At 37.6% G+C, this 19,636-nt stretch overlaps 1 protein-coding gene across 1 annotated transcript in view; it reads right to left on the bottom strand.

Annotated features, from left to right (window-relative positions):
• Positions 1-717: 717 nt before the first annotated feature.
• SPAG6 (sperm associated antigen 6) overlaps positions 718-19,636 on the bottom strand; it is a 35,161-nt gene continuing 16,242 nt past the window's right edge. Inside the window, exons 5-11 of the mRNA XM_058039604.1 lie at positions 14,500-14,705; positions 13,474-13,647; positions 10,961-11,113; positions 8,415-8,606; positions 7,134-7,250; positions 4,240-4,385; positions 718-2,051 (exon numbers count right to left, since the gene is read on the bottom strand). Of these exons, the coding sequence (XP_057895587.1) occupies positions 1,985-2,051; positions 4,240-4,385; positions 7,134-7,250; positions 8,415-8,606; positions 10,961-11,113; positions 13,474-13,647; positions 14,500-14,705 (1,055 nt within the window). The 3' untranslated portion in view covers positions 718-1,984. The remainder of the gene's footprint in view (positions 2,052-4,239; positions 4,386-7,133; positions 7,251-8,414; positions 8,607-10,960; positions 11,114-13,473; positions 13,648-14,499; positions 14,706-19,636) is intronic.

Raw genomic sequence — 19,636 nt, forward strand, 5'->3', positions numbered from 1 at the left:
TATTGACTCTTAACAACAATCTTGCTAAGAGTCTCAAAGTTTTTCCACTAACATTAATAGTGCCAGAATATCCTAGCATTAATGTCAGAATATAAACACTAAAATTAAAAAGGCATTTGGTAGAAACTAGTCAGTTCCAAGGTTTTTCACTTAGCTGTGGGCTAAGGAAAGACCCCATCTGCTGTGGATTCTATACCAACATTCATGACACCAACAGTTTCTATCTCAGTAAGGTACTGTGCATCCCCTGCAGAATCTGAGAGCACAAAGTACCTCACAGCAGGAGCACGGCCTTCTGTAGAAATAAATTTTAACACAGGATAGCCCACCCATGTTTTTGTGAACTGTTGAAAAATATGTTGGCAAGAATAAAAAAATAGTAATTAGGAATTTGGCAAAGAAAAGCCACCCTAAATAATTTCCAACTGCAATCAGTCTTTGCTCCTGCTTTACAAGTAAAAGATGAGACTATCCTTCTTTTATAAACCCATTATGTTTAAGAAAGTAGGTAAGTTTCTCTCCAGTGAAGGTTTCCAAATATTGTCTTTCCTTGTGGCTGCCTGTATTTCCACGCCCCATTCCAGAAACACTGTTTAATAGCCTTCAGGAAAAATTTTTAAAAAACCAAAGCAAACCAAATAAACAACAAAAAAAGCCCCACCAAACCAAATCAAAATAAAATAAAACACCAAACCAACAAATAAACAAAAAAAAAAAAAAAAAAAAAAAAACACAAAAGAAAACAACAAACACTCCCCCAAACTGCTGCAAATGCGAAAAAGAAAACTGGTTAGAACAAAAAATGGTAAATGATAGTTACATATTAGGGAAGATGAGAGGGTTGTTTGCTGTGTGATACACCAGAAGAGTTAGCAGAATGTAAAACACTTTTCACTCTCCAAAAGAAGGTAAAAATAGTTTCAGGATGTTCTTCAGATGGGAAAGAGCTCATACCTCTATGTCGATGTGATCTTGCAGCTTCAAGACTTAAGTTCCAAATGTGTTTTAACTCAACTCTTCAGCTATCTCAGCTCTTGAAGGATAAATCCCAAGCCACCTTAGTCCCATCAGTCCAATCAGTGCAACCCAAGTGTCCTCAGATTTCCTGTGAATGTGCTCAGAACGCTGCTATCAGCGTTCCTGCAGGCAAGCAAAGCTCCTCTCCTCTGAGCCACACCAATGTGCTGCTGACCCCTGCAAACCAAACCTCCCAGGGTCCTTCCCCTTGTGTCCATGAAGTTCTGAGTTCACTCTGTCCTTCCCAAGAGGAACAACCATGCACAGACCAAACAGTGTATTGCCCCTTTCCTCCACAACAAATCCTGCCTTAATTAGGAGGACTTTTGCAGAAGATGTATTATCTCCCAGGCCAGGATCACCACACTACCATATCATGAAGAATTCAGCCCTTGTATCATCTTCATCTCTGATTATTTCTTTCTTTAGCTGCTGCTAAGATGTTTGGAGATGTAAAATCACAACACTTTACTTCCTCAAAGGTAGCAGTAGGAGATATCTCAGTGCAGAAAGAATTCCATAATTAGAAAAGCACAGGGGTCAGCTTTTTTCCCCCCTCATCAAGCCTAGGAAGCTTTAAACAATATACAAAGGCAAAAGAAGAAAATGGTAACAGTCCTGAGAAGGCTAAAATTTGAATGAGATAACAAACTTTTCTTGTGGAAGGAAAAGGAAATGACTGATTCTAAAAAAGCTTCTGTGATAAATCATCACCCCTGCATGAAATTCCATTCATCTATGTGGCAATATCTGGTAGTAATGTTAAAGTAAAACAAAAAGGAACAAAAACTTAGCAACAAACAAGTTTATAAAGAACAAAATATAGCTTGCTAGAATTGTTGAGCTTTATCAGTAGTTCAAAAAGTAGAAAGAGATTTGAGAATCAAGCAAGGCTTTTAACAGCTGTATTTGTATTACAGTCATAAAGGCATAAATGTGAAATGTAGCTCTAATAAAACACTGAAGTTTATAAAACTGGTTGGTAATTTTCCACCCTTTCCAGGAGTATCTCAGAATATCCAGGGGAATAATACCTGAAAGAGAAGCATTTTGTTTGTGTGTTAGACTACAAGGCATGTTCTGTGCAAAGTAATTAAATACTATGCATATTTCTACTGATCAGGAAAAAATCCTAGCATTAAACACTGGTCAAGGAACTCTACAGTTACTCCTCTACAACATTTTAACAATCTGCTTTTCAACTTCCATTATCATTTATACTTGGAAGTCAGGTTTTTTAAAATATATTTAGCTTCCTTTAGGGCATGCAGGTAAGCAGCTACATTTTAGACAGGTTCAGCTGCCATAAGCATTGTCTTTACTGAGAAATGTAGGTGCTGGCTTCTTTTGAAATGATGGCCTTTAACAAAAAAGCATGATTTTACACAGAACTGTTGGCTGCAAATGACAATAGTCTGCTATTGTCAGACATAAGCACACTCCCTGAAGCTCACATGAAGTCTACATCCATGAGAGGGACACTGGTTCTGGAACAAAAAAAATTGTCACAGTGACCTTCTCTCTCTCTAATGCCACTTAGGGATGGACACTGTCCAAGAGGTTTTCATTAGAGTAGGACTCTATGGTCCCATTGCTGTCCTGCTGTCATTCAACTGGTTTTCCAAATGGACCAACTACATGTATCCAATATGCAAGCATCAAAGCTGCATTTAGTTCTTGTTTTCCAGATTAAGAGAATCTGAAATTTAATACTGTATTATTCTAAAAACATACATCTCAGTATATTTCTAGTTTTGCAGACATGTGAATTGCCACCTCTGAGCCCTGAAAGCCTCGACTATAAAGAGAGAGGAACACACTTCCATGCAATGTAGGCCTAAAATATACTCAAAAAAAATCCCAATGCTTTCCCTTGAAGGAAAATCTATTTACCTTGCTAATTTTCATTTTTCTGAATAATTTCTACATAATTAAACTCTTTTTAAACCTCATATTAGTTCTGTGATTTGTAAAGCTAACTTTCCAATGCATTACTGTATTCAGTCTGCAAACAGCCTAAAATAACAGGTCTCCAGGACAAACCCAGAGCTGGATTCTATCACAGCTGCTGTGCCTCAGGCAGCACAACCAACATCAGGCAGAAGCACAGACAGGCAAGCAAGAGATGCTCAGAGGGGCCTTTTCCTTTATTACATCCCAGGCTAGATGAGTAACCTTTTTTCATTTGCAGGAGGGAAAACAGCTATAACAAAGAAACATTATTAATATCCAGAAAAGCATGAACAAATTCCTCTTTCCCTCTGAAGTACTAGCTGCAGAATAAAATTTCTTTATGACTTTGCTTTTACCCATTTGACAGCCACTGGCTTTTCTTTGTAGAGACAAACAGGCCTTCATTTTGTGAGACTTAGTTTCTAGCTACTATTAGCTGAAGAACTCTGCTGCTGTAATTAAAATTGATGATGCAGATTTTCAGAGCCTGTAGAGGGAGTACATGAGTACAATATCCTTCTGATGTGTTGATGGAGTGAAGGACTGGTAAATGGATATCTAGAATCTAGGAGGGCATTTCTCTCATTATTACAATTTAGGATGGTGACATTTTGACTGTAAGCTATTTAATAGTGTTTCTGTATTCATTAAGGGCAAAGTTCAACTTGGTGCAGACAGCTGGTGTATGGTCCTTTTATATAACACTTAAGCCTTGTGATGAGGCTCAGGGAGGAAGGGCAGCTGTGGGCAGACCAACTGTGCAGGAGAGCCCCTGGACCCTCTGTACATCAGAGGAAGTTTCAAAGGAGCCTCTGAATACTCTAGCTCAGACACACTATTATGAAAGTCAAGGATGCAACCAAAGATTCACCAATACTTGTATTTTTGGAGCCTAAGTAACCCACAAACAAGTTACCAAAATAAATTTCCCACAGCCATTCATAAATATGAGTGGTTGTACTGAAAACTCAGAGTCCATCTGGGCAGTGACTTTTCTTCACACTTTCCTGCAAGAGCCTGATTATTTGGGCTTTGTTGACAGACAAAGAAATTTGATTCCAAATACAAAAAGAGAAAGCATTCTAATGTATGTGTCCAGAGGTTGTGTTACTGCTGGGGCAATTAACCAAATGTTATGCTTTGGTTTTATTAAAACCAAAATTCACATAGGAGTTAAATTACTATATTAAATCCTTCCTTTGTGTTGTTCCTGTGAAAAACATCTAACAATGTTACAAGTATGAATGCTTTAAATTTAATTTTCCCTACCTTACTATTTCCTCTGGGTAGCAATTGTTAATAGTGTTGATATATTCCTGAAGAAGTGACCCAGGTTCTGCTTTTATTTCTTGAACCTTTTTAAGTCCACCAGTTGTTACAAAGAGACGACGTGCTTTATTGTCATGTGGTAGCACCTACACACAGAATAGTACATTTTAAAAAATTCTTTTGAATTAATCTGTATGCTACTAGGCTCAAATATTGCTTATTTGTTTTTAATTCAGAGGACAGATAAAAAGGAAAACCAGAGAAACAACATCTGTAATGACTGCTGTATTATAACACCCAGCTGTATAGGGAAAAAAACCCCAGAAACCAGCCCTTTATGATTACAACATAATTTATAATGTACTTTAACACATAACATATATAAAATAATGAATTTAATATTTATCCCTACATAAATAATATTTCTTGAATTATTCCTACAGAGACAATAAGATTGTGGAGAATAAATAGATAATCAAAACAAAACACTAACATGGAATAACAACAGCATCTGTTCCACTTAAACCAAGTTATTCAGGTCTTTTATGTCAATTCCCACAGTTTAATTGTAGAGCTGAATTTTATATCATTATAATGATCTAGTATAGATTAGTGCATGAAAACAATACTGAGAATTGTTGCAAGTGAACAATACAGCCTTGAAGCATTACATGCTACTATTAAATTCCTAGATATTAAAATCCTTTAACACACTATGTAGCCATGGAAGCCTTTTACAAACACACACACAAAGCAAAAACGTGAAGTTTCTGCAGCCAAAGGGGATGAGAAGCAGGAACGATCAGACAATAACATTCTGTGCTCCCTGAGTGATGCCAGTACGCAGCTCTGTCCAGAGGACGGCAGCGAGGGAGGAGGGAGGGAGGGAGGAATGAAGGAGGGAGGGAGGGAGGTGGGGGCTGGGCCAGGCGAGGGAGAATGACTGCATGTAGTCCACAGGCCCATAGGGCTGCAATATTATTAAAAAAAAAAAAAAAAAAATAGAGAGAAAAAGACAGAAAGATAATGCAACATGTCAGCTGCATCTACAGCAAAACCAGATGCATTTGAAACCAACTCTGAGAGTTACCGATTATGAGGGCAAAAACATTTTGTAAGCTTCCACACTGGTCAGACATTAAGCCATAAATTTGACTGTATTTCAGTGTAAAACAAGAGCCTCAAATGAGGAAGGAAATGCCCAAAAGGATGAAGAAAAAGAACAAAATTGCTTCCATGCATTCAGGCAAACAACCTTCATTTCTGTGGTTCCTCTAGGCTGTACAAAATCAACAGACAGGTAAAGAAAAAGCAGGAGAGCACAAAGACTTCTCTCTATTCTGTGCTCCACAGAAGTGTCAGGAACAACTGTGATTTTTTCGTTGTAGGAACTGAACAGACGTCTGTTTTCACATCTCTCCCACAACAAGAACTGCCAAGGAGGAACTAGCAAGGAGACAGGATATGGCCCTTTCCCTGCCTTCCTCCTCCACACTGTGACTTCCAGCCTGGATAAGACAGCAAAAAACTCTCTGAGATGGGGCCCCAAAGAGAGAGAGCACCTCTGAGACACAGTCTCTTCCCACAGTCCAACCTGAGACAGCACAGAACTTCACAAACTCTGAAAACGCTAATGCTAAAATACACAGTCCAGCACGAAAAACAAATAGCACCCCATTTTGAAGCACAGCTTGGAAATAAGGCTTTTACTGTGCCATAAATAAGCCCACAGAAGTAACAGACCACAGCTCTAAGAATAGGAAATTCCCAAGCTACGGTACAGGAGAGACAAATGCTTTTACTACAGATAACTTAAAATTAAGAGTACACTTCAGAAGAGCAAATGCCAGACAAGTATAGTTTAATAACATATAGGCAAAGGAGAAAATTGAAACAAAACAAAATATCAGCTGATATGAAGGGCACAAAACCATTTCAATAGCAAGCAATGTTCAAATATATACTGGATAACCAATTGCTACACACTTGGCTCATTAATAGCTCCAGTCAGAACACAGAAGCAAAAGGGACTGGATTCTGTGCAAACCTCCAGTCTTTGAACAGCCTTAGCAAGAAGACAGGAGAAATGAAACTGTAGCAATGTAATCAGGAATCTGCACTACCAACAGCAGTGCTTCCAGATCTGTCATAATCAGAACTGAGTATCAAGAGTGTTTTACCTGGCCATTTCCAGAAAGAGCATCTCACCCACAGAGCTTGGTACGCCCTGCTAACAGGTTACACTGCAGAGTATTGCACAAAACATAGTCTGTAGTTGAACAGGATTCCCACCATGTGCTGACCATTACAGACACTGCAAGTCTCCCAGTCAGTTGCAATTACTTACAAATTTTAAATATTTTCAATAAATTGTATCACTTTTACATGCTGCATTCAAATCAACAATGTATTTAACAACTAAGTTTCAAAATATTGAGAGGGATGAGAAAAGATTTGGAATTTTTACACTTATTTGGGACTGAAAATTAATCAGGATAAAAGGAGTGAAGCGTTTATATTATTGTAAAATATCTGACTTAAGTCACTGCTGTACAGACAGCTTGTAGTTTATCTAAAACAGATGTGACTGGGATTTATGTGATACATTGGCTCAGTGAAAATATTTGCACGTGAGTTAATATTCCACTTAATCTCAAGAGGCAAGGAAGAAAAAAACACCTTGCTTATAAGAAACTGTTTGCCCAGTCTTAGGATGAATTATGGCAGATTCCAAATGAAACAGTATCCAGGTGTATAAGACAAAAGAACAGGATCCAAACTGCTTTGGAAGGGGATGCTTGAGGATCCTGATAGAACACTGACACCTTTAGAGTGGCTAAATGGGAAACAATTAGCAATTAACATATTACTCACCAAGAAGAGCCTTTTCTTACCTTACTAAACTGCCCAATAATATGCTTCATAATACTGGGAGGGGCCTCATGAAGCAGTGGTTCAAGTGCTGGAAGATACGTGCATTTCTGAAGAATGTTCTTTAAGGCTTTCTTAGTCTATTGAAATGCAAAATAAACTTTCTGTATTAAAATATCAACAAAAAAAAACCCCCAAGAATTCATATATATCACTGAAGTCTGATCAAAAAAGCAAATTGATCAGAATTTTCAATGGGCAATTTCTGAATAGAAACTATGATATCTATCAGGTCACTTAATGAAGAATCAATTCTCTACTTAGATTTATTAAACCTCAAAACCTACAGTGCATAATATTATTATTATGTTATCTAGAGTCAAAGTAATGGCAATTTTCCTTTGACTATAATGAAAGCTGGAGTAGACCTTTTAAGGTCAATTGAAGTACTCTAATATAATAAGAAAGTTAAATCAAAACATACTTTAAAAGATTGTGTTTTAGAAGTGGCTCACTAGGAGAGGCTCCTGGTCTGGGGTAGCAAAGTGCAGTGTGGTCCAGGCAGGGGGGGAAAGAGAGAGTGAAACAATTGGTGCATATTTCTGAAAACAAACTCAGTGTTGACTGATACAAGCAGAAGTAACCTTCTTGGGCAGGATCACAGGTACAGCTAATTTGGCTTCAATGTTTTTGGGACTAGTGAAAATTACTATATAAAAGGTACTTTACATGGAATGTGGTATCTCAGTGGAACACACAGAAGCATAGTGCAACATGGGAGACCATATCCTGTGCTATTGCACTCTTACTGTTGCTCAGAAATACACTTTACTAAAATGCAACTCTACTGGCTCCCACACAAGGAAAGGCCCTAAATATGGGCAGTTGCACGTTTTAAAGAGCAGAGCCTTGATTAGCTGCTACAGTTTTATTATAATAATAAAAATATAGGCAAAATTATTACAAGGACTGTAATATTTTCTACAAGAGCTTATACTTGCAAAAAAAGAAGTCGATAATTAGAAATGAGTCACAAGAAATTACAGCAATATGGGTCTATGCAACTCTGATCTAAACTGGGAAAAAAATAAGGAATTAGCCTGTGGTGGCTGTAACATATGATTTGGTATACACCACATGCACATGCATTAGGACCAGCCAGTCCCCTAATAAGTGACACAGCACCCAGGAAATCTGTGACTCAGTGAGCATCAATAAAAACACATCATTTAGTCATTTTTAAGCACTTAAACCTCTTGATTACAATTAAAATACCATAGAGCAAATACTACAAATCTACTTGCTTTTGTTCTTAGATCTTCTGAGCTGCGTGGGTCCACAAAGATATCGAGCAGCGTGGGCAGCACGTTTGCCACTGCCACATGACGGGCGTGCTCGGTAGTGTGCCTCCCAATCTGTCCCAAGGCCCAGGCAGCTGCTGCCTTAATATGATCTTCATGTTCTTCTACCAGGCAGAGACACAGTGGTGGTATCCCCTGCAGCATTAATCAAAAGCACAACCTTTACAAATGTAGGCCAGGGAACGACAATGCGAAACAGACACAGATAGTTAGAAAATTATTCTCTATTTACACTCTTCTAAAAAAATCTGTATGAGAATGCATGCTAGTGGTGTCATATTTTTACAGCATTATGATTAGTGAGAATTTTTAATAAATATTATTAATATAGTCTAAAATAAACAGATTCAAAGTTCTAAGTCAAATTTGCATGTTGAACAAACATGCAAATTTAAGGTATGAAAAGAATACACAACATAATTCAGGCTGTACTGAGTAAAGATGGCAGGTTTTCTCAGACTGAAAATAAAAGAATTTGAGTGCTTATGATTCTATGAAATCAGTTTAAGACCAGAAGGCCTCAATCACTGAGTCTCTTTCTTTTTTTACTTTCCACAGCACTAAATTTCAACTTATCAACCTCTTCTTGAGTCCAGTAGTTCATGTTTGACTCACCCAATCACTTCAAGAAGGGTTTCAGCTTTTGATTTGCAGACATCAAGAGGTGGAGATCTCACATCCAGCTAAAGTTGTTCTGGTTCAGGGTCTTTATACTTTCTCCACAACTACCTAGTAGCTGGTATTTTATGCCAAAACACTCCAAACATTTCATGCTGCTTTAGGTAAGGCAAAGCTACTAAACCTCTATCCAAAAAAAACCTTTTTCTCCATCTCATGAATCCTTCTCTACTCTTTTCTGCACAGTTTTCTTCTTTGTTGTTTTGGGTTTTTTCCCCAAGATACTTTTCAAATACAGACAGTAGAACTATACATATTACAAAATCAAATAGATTAACTTTTCCAATAATGCTTCATCTTCTACTCTTTCATACCACAAAGGACTAAATTGTGGGGGGTTTTGCCACTGCCTTATAGCAGAAGACCACAATGTAGTGTTTATCCAGTATGATCCCAAAAATCATTGTTCAAAATCCATCCTTTCCAGGCTAGAGTACTATGGAATGGAACTATCCCTTTACATCATAACAGCATCAGTGTCTAACTGCATACGGTTATGCCACAGTGCATTTCTTTCAAATGGTTCCAGTTTGCCAAGCCCCATCCTCAGCACTATGTATCACTCCACAATTTAATTTCCTCTGAAGCAGTTTTTGGGGTTTTTTTTTAATGGGTTTCGGGTTTATTGAAGTTTATTATTATTTCTTTTGTAGATCATTCATTAACACATTTAAGTTCATCAAAGTTTGCCCAGATCCCTCTCACTGAGGGAGATGCCCAGAACTGCCCAGAACTCTCACAGCAGTTCCATTCAGTTATGATAGGAATCATTATTATTCTTCAAAAATCTAACTTAGGGGCTTCCTCCAGAACTTAATCCTGTTTTCATTCCATTTAGTTTCAAGTACTCAAAAGCAGGAGCATATTTGCTCTAGGCATCACTAAAAGTGGAAAGAGAGACACATGCAGAGAAGAGCCTCCAGAGATGGCAAGGAAAAAAGCATCTATTTCTTTAGTTTTAAAATACAGAAGAGCATTTTTTGATCACTCCTACTTTCCCTGCATACTATGTTATGTTGTAGCAACTTCCATTTTTCAACTTGCATTTCTACTAGAAGACATTTCTGTTCCTTTATTTATACTGTTTTGTTGCTCCACTCACACATACACTTTGAATGACTGACAGTGTGAAAATGGGTCCAAAATGTTAGTGAAATTGTTTCCTTCCTTCTGTCATTAGTTAGCATGATTCACATCAGACTACTAAGCCAGGCACTAATTTCACCTATTGCAAACCTTGCAAATTCTCTCTCTTCTATATCATTGCCCAGCAGAATTTATTTAAACCTGAAAACGTATAACTTTACTCATTTGAAATGTCACTGGCAGAACTGAATGAAACCACATTACATAAGAAACTGAGGTCTTTTCAAGTCTGAAGATGGCTGCTGCAAGATACTCCAGCAGCACTAGCAGAGTCATGCTTGTACAATGAAGAACACGCCTTTAAACATAGGTGTTCCAATGGAGCTTTCAATGCAGCCACAAATACACATTTTAAGAGGAAGCAGACTCCAGAAATTCAGTCACTTATTTTCTGTATCCATGCAATTGCAACACAGAAAAATCACACACTGTAATACCAACTAATCCACAATGTTCTGTAAAAGGTTCAACACCATAAAGACACCCTTTTATCAGGTTGACACAGAATTTCAGTCACAGAAAGCAGCAACAGTAGGAGAAAGTGCTGTCATGGAGAGCAAGTATATAATCCTGTCACAAAATACATTCTCTGCCTATGTTAATTTGTACCTGTACCAAAGAATACTGCTGAAGAACTACAGGAAGACAACAAAGTGATGGCTAACCTTGGAGACAATCACTGCCATTGACAGGTTCTCCGAGTGAGCCGCCACATAGCCGAGTGTCATGATGCCAGGCAGCCTGACAGTCCCTCTGCTGCTGCCAATACAATCAATCACTGCAGCAACTCCACCTGAATTTACTATAATCTGGGAAAGCTGAAAAGATAAACAGAACAGATTAGAGACTCTGAAGTATCAACAGGCATAAAGAACCACATCAGAGAAGCCTTTTAATGTATTGCTCCTATTTTACAAAATAAAGCTGGAATAAGAGTGATGTACCATACAGACTGTTGGGAACTAAGTGCAGCATCAAGTTCTCAGGAATGAGGCTGATTTGCTGCTGTGTTTTTGATTGACTTTACTGCAAAGAAATCAGGGTTCTGAATGCTTGATGCTGTATATCATGGAATGACATATTCTCTACTCCATCATCACACACCAGAGAAATGTGCAAATGACAGCCTATCACAGGACTGATCTTGAAGATGCACCTAATAAGCCAGATTCTGTTTCATCCCAGTGGCCCCTCATTCCCAACCTAACATCCTCTGTTCTGTGCAGGGATGGAGGCAAAGGCCCATTCCTCCTCTCCCCTGCATTCTAAATTACCTCTGTGGCATAAAATCCTTCATGGATTCTCACACCAAGGCCTGAAGCCAAGGACAACTGTTCTGGATGCGCAAAACTGACTTGGGCTGCACCATTCTGCCATGTTAGCATGCTCTGAGGAAAGTGTCCAGGGAACACACTTGATGGGTAATGGAGTCTTCCCCAGAATGCCAAATGACATAGCCCTGCTTATAAATAATAATCAAGCAATGCAACATGGGCTTCTACCAAAAGCAAACTTGTCACATCACTTGAGGGACAGCAGTGGAATATGTATGATATCAATAATGCATAGAAATCAAAATTATTTCTTATTCTTCTTATTATTATTTTCTTCCATGTTTTTAGGTATATCCCATTCTCCCTACAGATTCCAAAGCAAAAGGAAGGTGTTCTTAAAAGTCAAAATTAAATTAATAAAATGGAGGCACATGAATTCCCAAACAAACTCAAGTTGATTTCTATAAATATGAAATCCACCTTTGTCTTAAAGCCTTTAAAAGGGGATTGTTTTCTTCATGAAACAGCCAGATGAAGCTTTCAGTTAGTGCTTAGGAAAACCTGTTCACAGGATTGTGAATTACAGCCAATGGCAAACGAGTCCCACATCTGGACACAGCCATGTGCACCTGGATGTGCAGAGCTCCTGCTGTGTCCCTCAGCCCTCACTCCAAGTCCCTCTGCTGCTGCCCTTCACATGAATTTTACTGCATCTGCAGCTAGAGAGTCGAGATCTAAAGCCATGAGTCTGAAATGACACAGCCCAGTCCTCTAGAAACAGCATTTGCCAGCGTGTCTCCACTGCAACATGCATTGGTTGAACAGAATTCCCAGAGCTGGACGGTCATCTCTGTCACCCTAAGTCAGACATGGATTGTGACTTCCCATTGGGAGTCACCAAGGTGCCTCCCAGTGCTCCTCTGGAGAGCTGCTACCACAGCCAGGTCCTCTTGTGCCAGAAGCTCTTCTGGCTTCACCTGCAATCCTGAGTTTGGTCTCTGGCTTCTGACTCCACAGCCCCCTTTTGATAATGATAATTTCTTTACTTTTTTGAGGAAGTGAAGTTGCATTGCCCATGAGGTACAGGGACAAAGTAGGAAATGTGCCAAGACTGTAAACTTTTATCACCAGCTTAAAGACTGGCAGGCTGAAGAAACTGCACACCATTCATGTTTAAACACTTCTCAATTATTAAGCTGGCATCATGATTTTGAAATTACTATGCTCAGCATTGGTGTATTCCACAAATACATGGCTTATATTTCATTCCAAAGTCATATTTAGTGCCTTTTAATTATCTCTGTGGTCTGGCAGATTACCATAGTTATAATTATATGGTTTTCCTATTTATTTTGTATTGACTTTGCCAAACATCCCCACTTTCCTATGGGTAAAAACACTGTAAATGCTCAAACTCAAATTACAAACTCAAGTTACCATCAGGTTAATAATAAATAAGAGATTTTTGACCTTCGCTGTCATTGGAAAAATAATTAAAATGTGATCCCAGCACCCCTGAAGATTTTTTAAAAAGACACACGCCATCTATTATTGTTAAAGGATGATCTTGCAATTTATTAGCTGGTATCATGACTTCTGTGAGGCTTTTCTCATAATATTTTTAATATCTAGGACTGACAGTACTGTCAGCCAAGACCTCCCTCTCTGTGCTGATATCTCATAGAATGAAGTAGCTAGGTATACATTTTATGATTCCCGGTTTCCTAACCCAATTCATATTCAATACACATCTCATAATATCAGCATTTCCATATTTTCCAATGAACATGCCAAACAGCCATTTGCCCTCCCTTTCGAAAAGCAAATGACAGAATAATCCTGTATTTTATTTAAAGTGTAAAATCTAATGATATGACCTTGTATTTGCATTTTCAAGGTTTTACCTCAGGCGTATGCTTTGCTATCTCTCTAATTAAAGTTGCACCATTTTTCTTGACATATTCATCCGAGTCCTTCAGGCATGTGAGCACAACTGGGAAAATTTCTGCTTCAACCACCAACTCTGCAAGATCCACTGAATGCTTTGCTATTTGACTTAGAGCTGAAAGCACCTGACGCTAGTAAATAAAAATTGTTATAAAATCAATAGTATACAAACATCCCACAACACACACTCCCCCTGCACACAAAAATCTATTGCATCAAGGAAAACAAAGCAGGATAGGGAAAACAATTACAGCTATTTTACAATTCACTGAATCAATTCATGCACAAATATAATGGCACCGAACATTCGCTGGTTCCTGAATAAAAGTTTCTCTTTTGTTTTATCCCATTCAAACTTGTATGTATTTAAAAAATAAATATATACACACCATTTTAAACTGTAATTTAAAATTTACTAAAATCTATAGAAAGTATTTCTATTTGCATCAATTGGATCTGTTAGATCTTATATTAAGAAATCTTTGTGGCATTTTTATGTTGACTTCTGTTTGGTAGAGTAAGACAGAAAATTTATAATAAGAAACAAATTTTTTGTCAGTTAAACACTAGTGATTAAACCTTTGGCAACAGCTATTCACATCAGACAGCACATTCTAAAATACAATAAGTTCACTATTAACTGGCTTATCATATAATCTTTAGTATGCAAAACCTTTTTTGCAACTGAAATGTGCAAATCTTACCTATTAAAAGTATCTGTTGCATTCTTCATAAACTGTATAATTCTAAAAAAATCCCACACTTCTCACTTTAAAGATTAGTTTAGCTGTTCCTCGCAGAGCTGCAGTTTTTATCCAGTAGCTAAATTTGTAAATATGGGCAGAACTCTTTGTCACTAACTACACAGTTTCATTTTGTTAACACCCAAACCAAGAGCTTCTAAATAAATATGCACATCCGTGTCTTTGATTCAATCTCAAGTAATGACTGGTAGAATGGAGATAAAAAAAAATTAAATGTACCTTCAGTTTAGCATCAGGGTTCGGGATCATCTGAGCTAAGTGAGCGATAGCTCCTGCATCCACTACTGTCTGTGCTAACTCTGGAGAATGCTTTGAAATATCACTGAGAGTTGAAGCAGCAATCCTTTTCAAAGCAATTTCTGGCTCCTGGATACAGAGCACTAAAAGAGGAACAGCGCCTGCATCCACCACAGCTTGTGACAGTTCTGTAGGTCCAAGGAAAGTAATTAAGTGAGTATGGGTGACTGACCCTTGTGCAAGCCATTTTTCACCCTGACAGATACAGCAAAGGAAAAAGGGGAGGGTGTAGTTCACTGTCTCGACATCTGCATTTCAAATCAGCCCTCCTGGTTTCATAAACCGTGTGGACCAATCCACAACTGAAAAGAATGCAGGTCAATAGATGGACCCCCATTTACATGCACACATTTGAGGTAGATTAGGCTGAAATGGTTTGTTATTCTGTTTTCTTTTTCTTTTTTTAAAGTAAGCAGATGTCAGCTGTTTAAACCCTGGCTATTCTGCACTGATCAATAGGAAAGCATTTTATGCATGGCTAACAACAACACAGAAAGCCAAAGTACCAAAATTTTATCAACCGGCTAATTAGAGAGCATTTTACCCTCTTTAAATGATAAGCAGATATTAGCATAGATCAAATGCCAAAAACAAAAATACAAAAAACATACATAAAAGATTTATCTCACAATGAAGATTGCAAAAATTGAACTTGGTGATCAAAACTAGTCTTTGCTACCATACGTGGGATGAGACAGAATTTATACTTTAATGACAAGAAAATGTTATACACAATTAGACAAATGAGAAATATCATCAGTGATATTGTGTGTCTGAGATTAGCACAATATCCTTAACTAACTGCACCTTAAACAAAAAAAAAAAAAAAAAAAATCTGAGCGTGTGATTAGCTGACATAGACAAAAATTACACTATTAGAAATTCATTAGCTCTCTCTGTGTATGCAGCATTAATCACAGTCCTAAAATGAGAATTACTGGGTATCAGAAGCAAAATTTATATTATAACCAAGCTGTGCTATTTTAAAATAGTGTTGAAAAAGTGGTAAAAACCATAGGGGATTTAATAATCTATTAGGTTCTTCGTTCAGTTTTGCTACACCTTATTATGCATATCCATTATTATCTTTAACATTTATCTTGACTTACAGTACCATGGCAACATATGGCTGTTGTATTTCAAGACTCTAACTTAGCTTTTGATTTATAGTCCATCCATAAAGAGATTTTCATACTAAGAAAAATACAGCATACTTCATTAAATATACATAGACTAATATAGTTTTTCATGAAATCTGTACGTCATGTCATCATTACGTTGTTAATATCCAAATAATGTTCCAGACCAGATTTGTTTTCAATTAGTGAGTTATAGCCACACACTGTAATACATGTGATAAGTCAAATATTTACACTGTATGTTATGTTATTATACAATGTTTTAAAGAAAATATAAATATTACATCAAAAATAAATAATGCAATAATTTTTAAACTAATACAATACCCTGAAATTAGCTTAGTTGGCTAGAGCATAGTGCTAATAATGGTAAAGTTGTGGGTTCAACTCTTGGACAGGCCATTTACTTAAGGCTTGATGATCCTTGTGGGTCCCTTCCAATTCAGAACATTCTGTGAATCTGTAAAATTAACTCTACAAAGTTCATTTTTCAAATAAATATTTGACTGAAAATGTAGTCCATGCATCCTCAAAATACACAAATCATAAGATTTCAACAAACTCAAATGCTGTATTTTAAAAATCTGAAGTGAAATATACCTGAAATGTATGTCAAAACAAATCTGAAAATGAGCTAATCAATGTAAGTGGTATAAGTTAAAGTCAGCTTTTTGTGGAAAAAGCCATGCCCAGTTTCTTCAGATCGTGTTTTGCTGCTGTCCACTGACTAAGTGGAATTCATGGTGATCTACTGACCCACAGGCCAGATTAACCCCTCCAGCTGTGCCTCAGAACTTCAGAGCAACCAGAGCTCCACTGCCCACAGTCTGCTGGGAAATGCTAAAATCAGGAATCTGATGTCAAGAGGGACATGGTGATAGAAGAATGGCCTTCTTTGATGTCTTAGGAGCTAAAATCATGAAGTTCAAGTAGGGAGAGAAAGATCAATACTTTAGGTCACAGCTACACTCAGGCGTGCAAAAGTAACCCTAAAAGTTATTTTGAGAGAGCAACCTAAATCTGATTCAATTTAGATCAGCTCTTGCTGCTAGAAGTCTGATATCATTTAAATACTGATGGTTACTGTTGGTCATGGGTAATTAAATGGTTTTTCTTCCAGTGGTGTTTATAAGGTTCATGGCTAATAACTTACCACATGGAGGGCTGGACCTGTGTCAAGACAGACAAGTCATAAATGGACTGTCAGAAAAACAGAAAAGCTGAGGCAGGGAAGAAAGGAAATACGTCTTGTTTCCCTGAAAATTCAGCCCAAAATTACAATTCTAACTATTAATGATGCTATTATAAATTGTAAATCTTTTTTTTCCCTCAAGAAAAGGCTCAATTAATCTTCCTACTTGTAGAACATCTTTAGTGCAGATTATACACTAAAGGATTTGTGAAACTTTGCCATCCATTTAGAAACACAGACAGAAGTGGAAAAAATTTAGACTGAGAAGGAGTTAGAGGTGAAAACAAACTTGGCAATAAGGAATTTTTAAACCATATATTCACTCTAAAAATAACTAAAATAAATTACAAAAATACTCTTCGAAATACTACGCCAAGGCTGTATTATAAGGGCAAAGAAAAGACAAAAGAGAGCAGAGAAAAGCTAATGTATGAACCTCATTTAATTCCACAGAAGGTTAGGAAATTGAACTCTATTTGTCAGACACAAGAGAACTATGTCTCAAAACTGACCAAAAATAAAACACTTTCATCCGGATCTACATAAGGAAGATGTTAGCAAGTGGAGATAATATAGACAAGATTCAAATGGATGTAGAAGAAAGACTAATAAAGACAGATTTTGGAGTCTGAGATGCCACCAGTTCAAGTACAACTTGAAGTTGTAGTAGAGTTGCGCTGGTTTGTCCCAATACTAAAGTACTCATCAGGGATGAAGAAATTAATTCAAAGTAGGTTGAAGACTTGTCATGAGTTTATGTGATCAGGAAGAGGGGAAAGCCAACAAAGTGGAGCCAAGATCCTACCTACATACCCACTGAGAACAATGGGAAGTCTTACAGGATTATTCTAAACTAGTTAAAGGTGCTAAGAGAAAAACTCTGCTAATGTTATCACACTGGCAATAATAGCATGGATTATAAAAACCAGACGAGGATAAAAAAGATGAAGGTGAGAAAGTGAATGTTCAGGTTTTCCGCAGAGAAAGAAAATCAGCTTAATATTATATTGACAATATACAATATTATATCCCCATAGTAGAGCAGCAGCAACACCTCTGGGTGGAAGGAAATGCAGGTTTCAGTTCAGACCAGGGCTCTCAAACAGACCTTGCTGTGGTAGCAGGTGCATCCACAGGAAATAACAGGTTTTGACCAAAACAACCACCAATACTGCATTTTTCTGAGGACTGTGTGATCGTGTTATGGCCACACAGAAAGACTCTAATTCCCACAAGTAGCCCAAAGGCTGCACTTCAAAATCAGAGGTTTCTGCAGGCCTCTACAACCACAGTGCCAAAAGCTTTCACCAGGAGGATGGAGGTGAGACTCAAATCACTGACGAGCTGAGGAAATGGTTCTTGCAGCTGGTGCTGCTTTGAGCAGGAAAATGGACTAGAGAGCTGCCAAGGTCCCTTCTAAGCTGAGCTATGGTCCACTGGATGACAGAAAATGAGCAAAATTCTGCTCTTAGCAATAAGCTTCCGTATCAACAGTGTTGTTTATTTTTGTTTTCCTACCAATTTACAATATACTGAAGCATGAGACAATGAATAAATTACACCTTTAATGCAGACAAAGAAAATGGAAAGCCAAATTATTTGCATACTTCAAAGAAAACAATTTTGCATTTTAACTGAATATGGTGTAAGTAAAATGTTACAAAATATTTTTCATGGACCTGATGGTATCTATGGCATTTGAAACATTTTATACTTCTTTTTAAACCCAATCAGTAAAAATAATGAATGGCAAAATCACAGCACATTGATTTGTACACTTTGGAGTAAGATCAGTATCTGAAATTCAGCTGAAAGGGAAAGAAAGAGCAGAACTGCACAAGCAGTTTCTAAATTTTGGAATCTGACCTGGCAAGATTTTAACATCTTGAAACCTCATGAGACATTTGTCTTTACCTAAAATCTCACAGGCCTTCTGGAGACATCTGTTCCCAGAAGAACTGCATTTTAAGAGATTTTTGTATGAAGTCAGTATAGAACTTGCTAGCAGAGAGGATTTTCATTGTGGGGGGGAAGCCTCAATTTCTCAGAATGGAAGTCTTTCCATGGGAACATACACTGCAGTTCTTAATAGCTTTACTGGGTCATAGGTGCAATTTCTGATTAAAAGCAGAGAGAGCCTCACCATTGCAAACAGTTATCACTGAATGTCAGGAGGCTTTGACTGCACTCACGAAGGCAGAGGTTCACATCCTGCCTAAAACAGACCAGGACTTCAATCCCAGAGACATGCCCTAATTATTGAACTTTTCTTACTGGAGCAAACAAATCTCCCTACCCCCCAATCTTTTCAGGAGAGAGAAAATGTCTTGCCTCAATATTGTCCCAGTTCAAACCTGCAACAATTTTTGAAACTGAAAAACCTTCTGTGAGTGGGGGGAACAACCATTTTACACCCAGGTCTATTTTTAAAGTTAAAACTGCATTATATGTCCACAGACAGTCAATGACAGAAAATCATAACCCCCAAATTTTGTCAACAGGAGCATGTCAGTCTAATCCAGAGCTTCTTGAACAGTTAACACCAGCTATTGATAAGAGAGAGTCTGTATCCCATTTCTCTATCTCTGGATTCCATTTCCAGCAATATCATGTTGCAAAGGCATGCTTGTAGCAGTGTAAGAAACATACGAAGCACAGAGTGATCTTTCCTCAGTATAACTCCTCTACTTTCCATAATCATTTTAGAGACGAACTGTGACTGTTATAG

This window comes from Melospiza georgiana, chromosome 1 (genome assembly GCF_028018845.1).
Source record: "Melospiza georgiana isolate bMelGeo1 chromosome 1, bMelGeo1.pri, whole genome shotgun sequence".
In the NCBI taxonomy this organism is placed as follows: domain Eukaryota; kingdom Metazoa; phylum Chordata; class Aves; order Passeriformes; family Passerellidae; genus Melospiza; species Melospiza georgiana.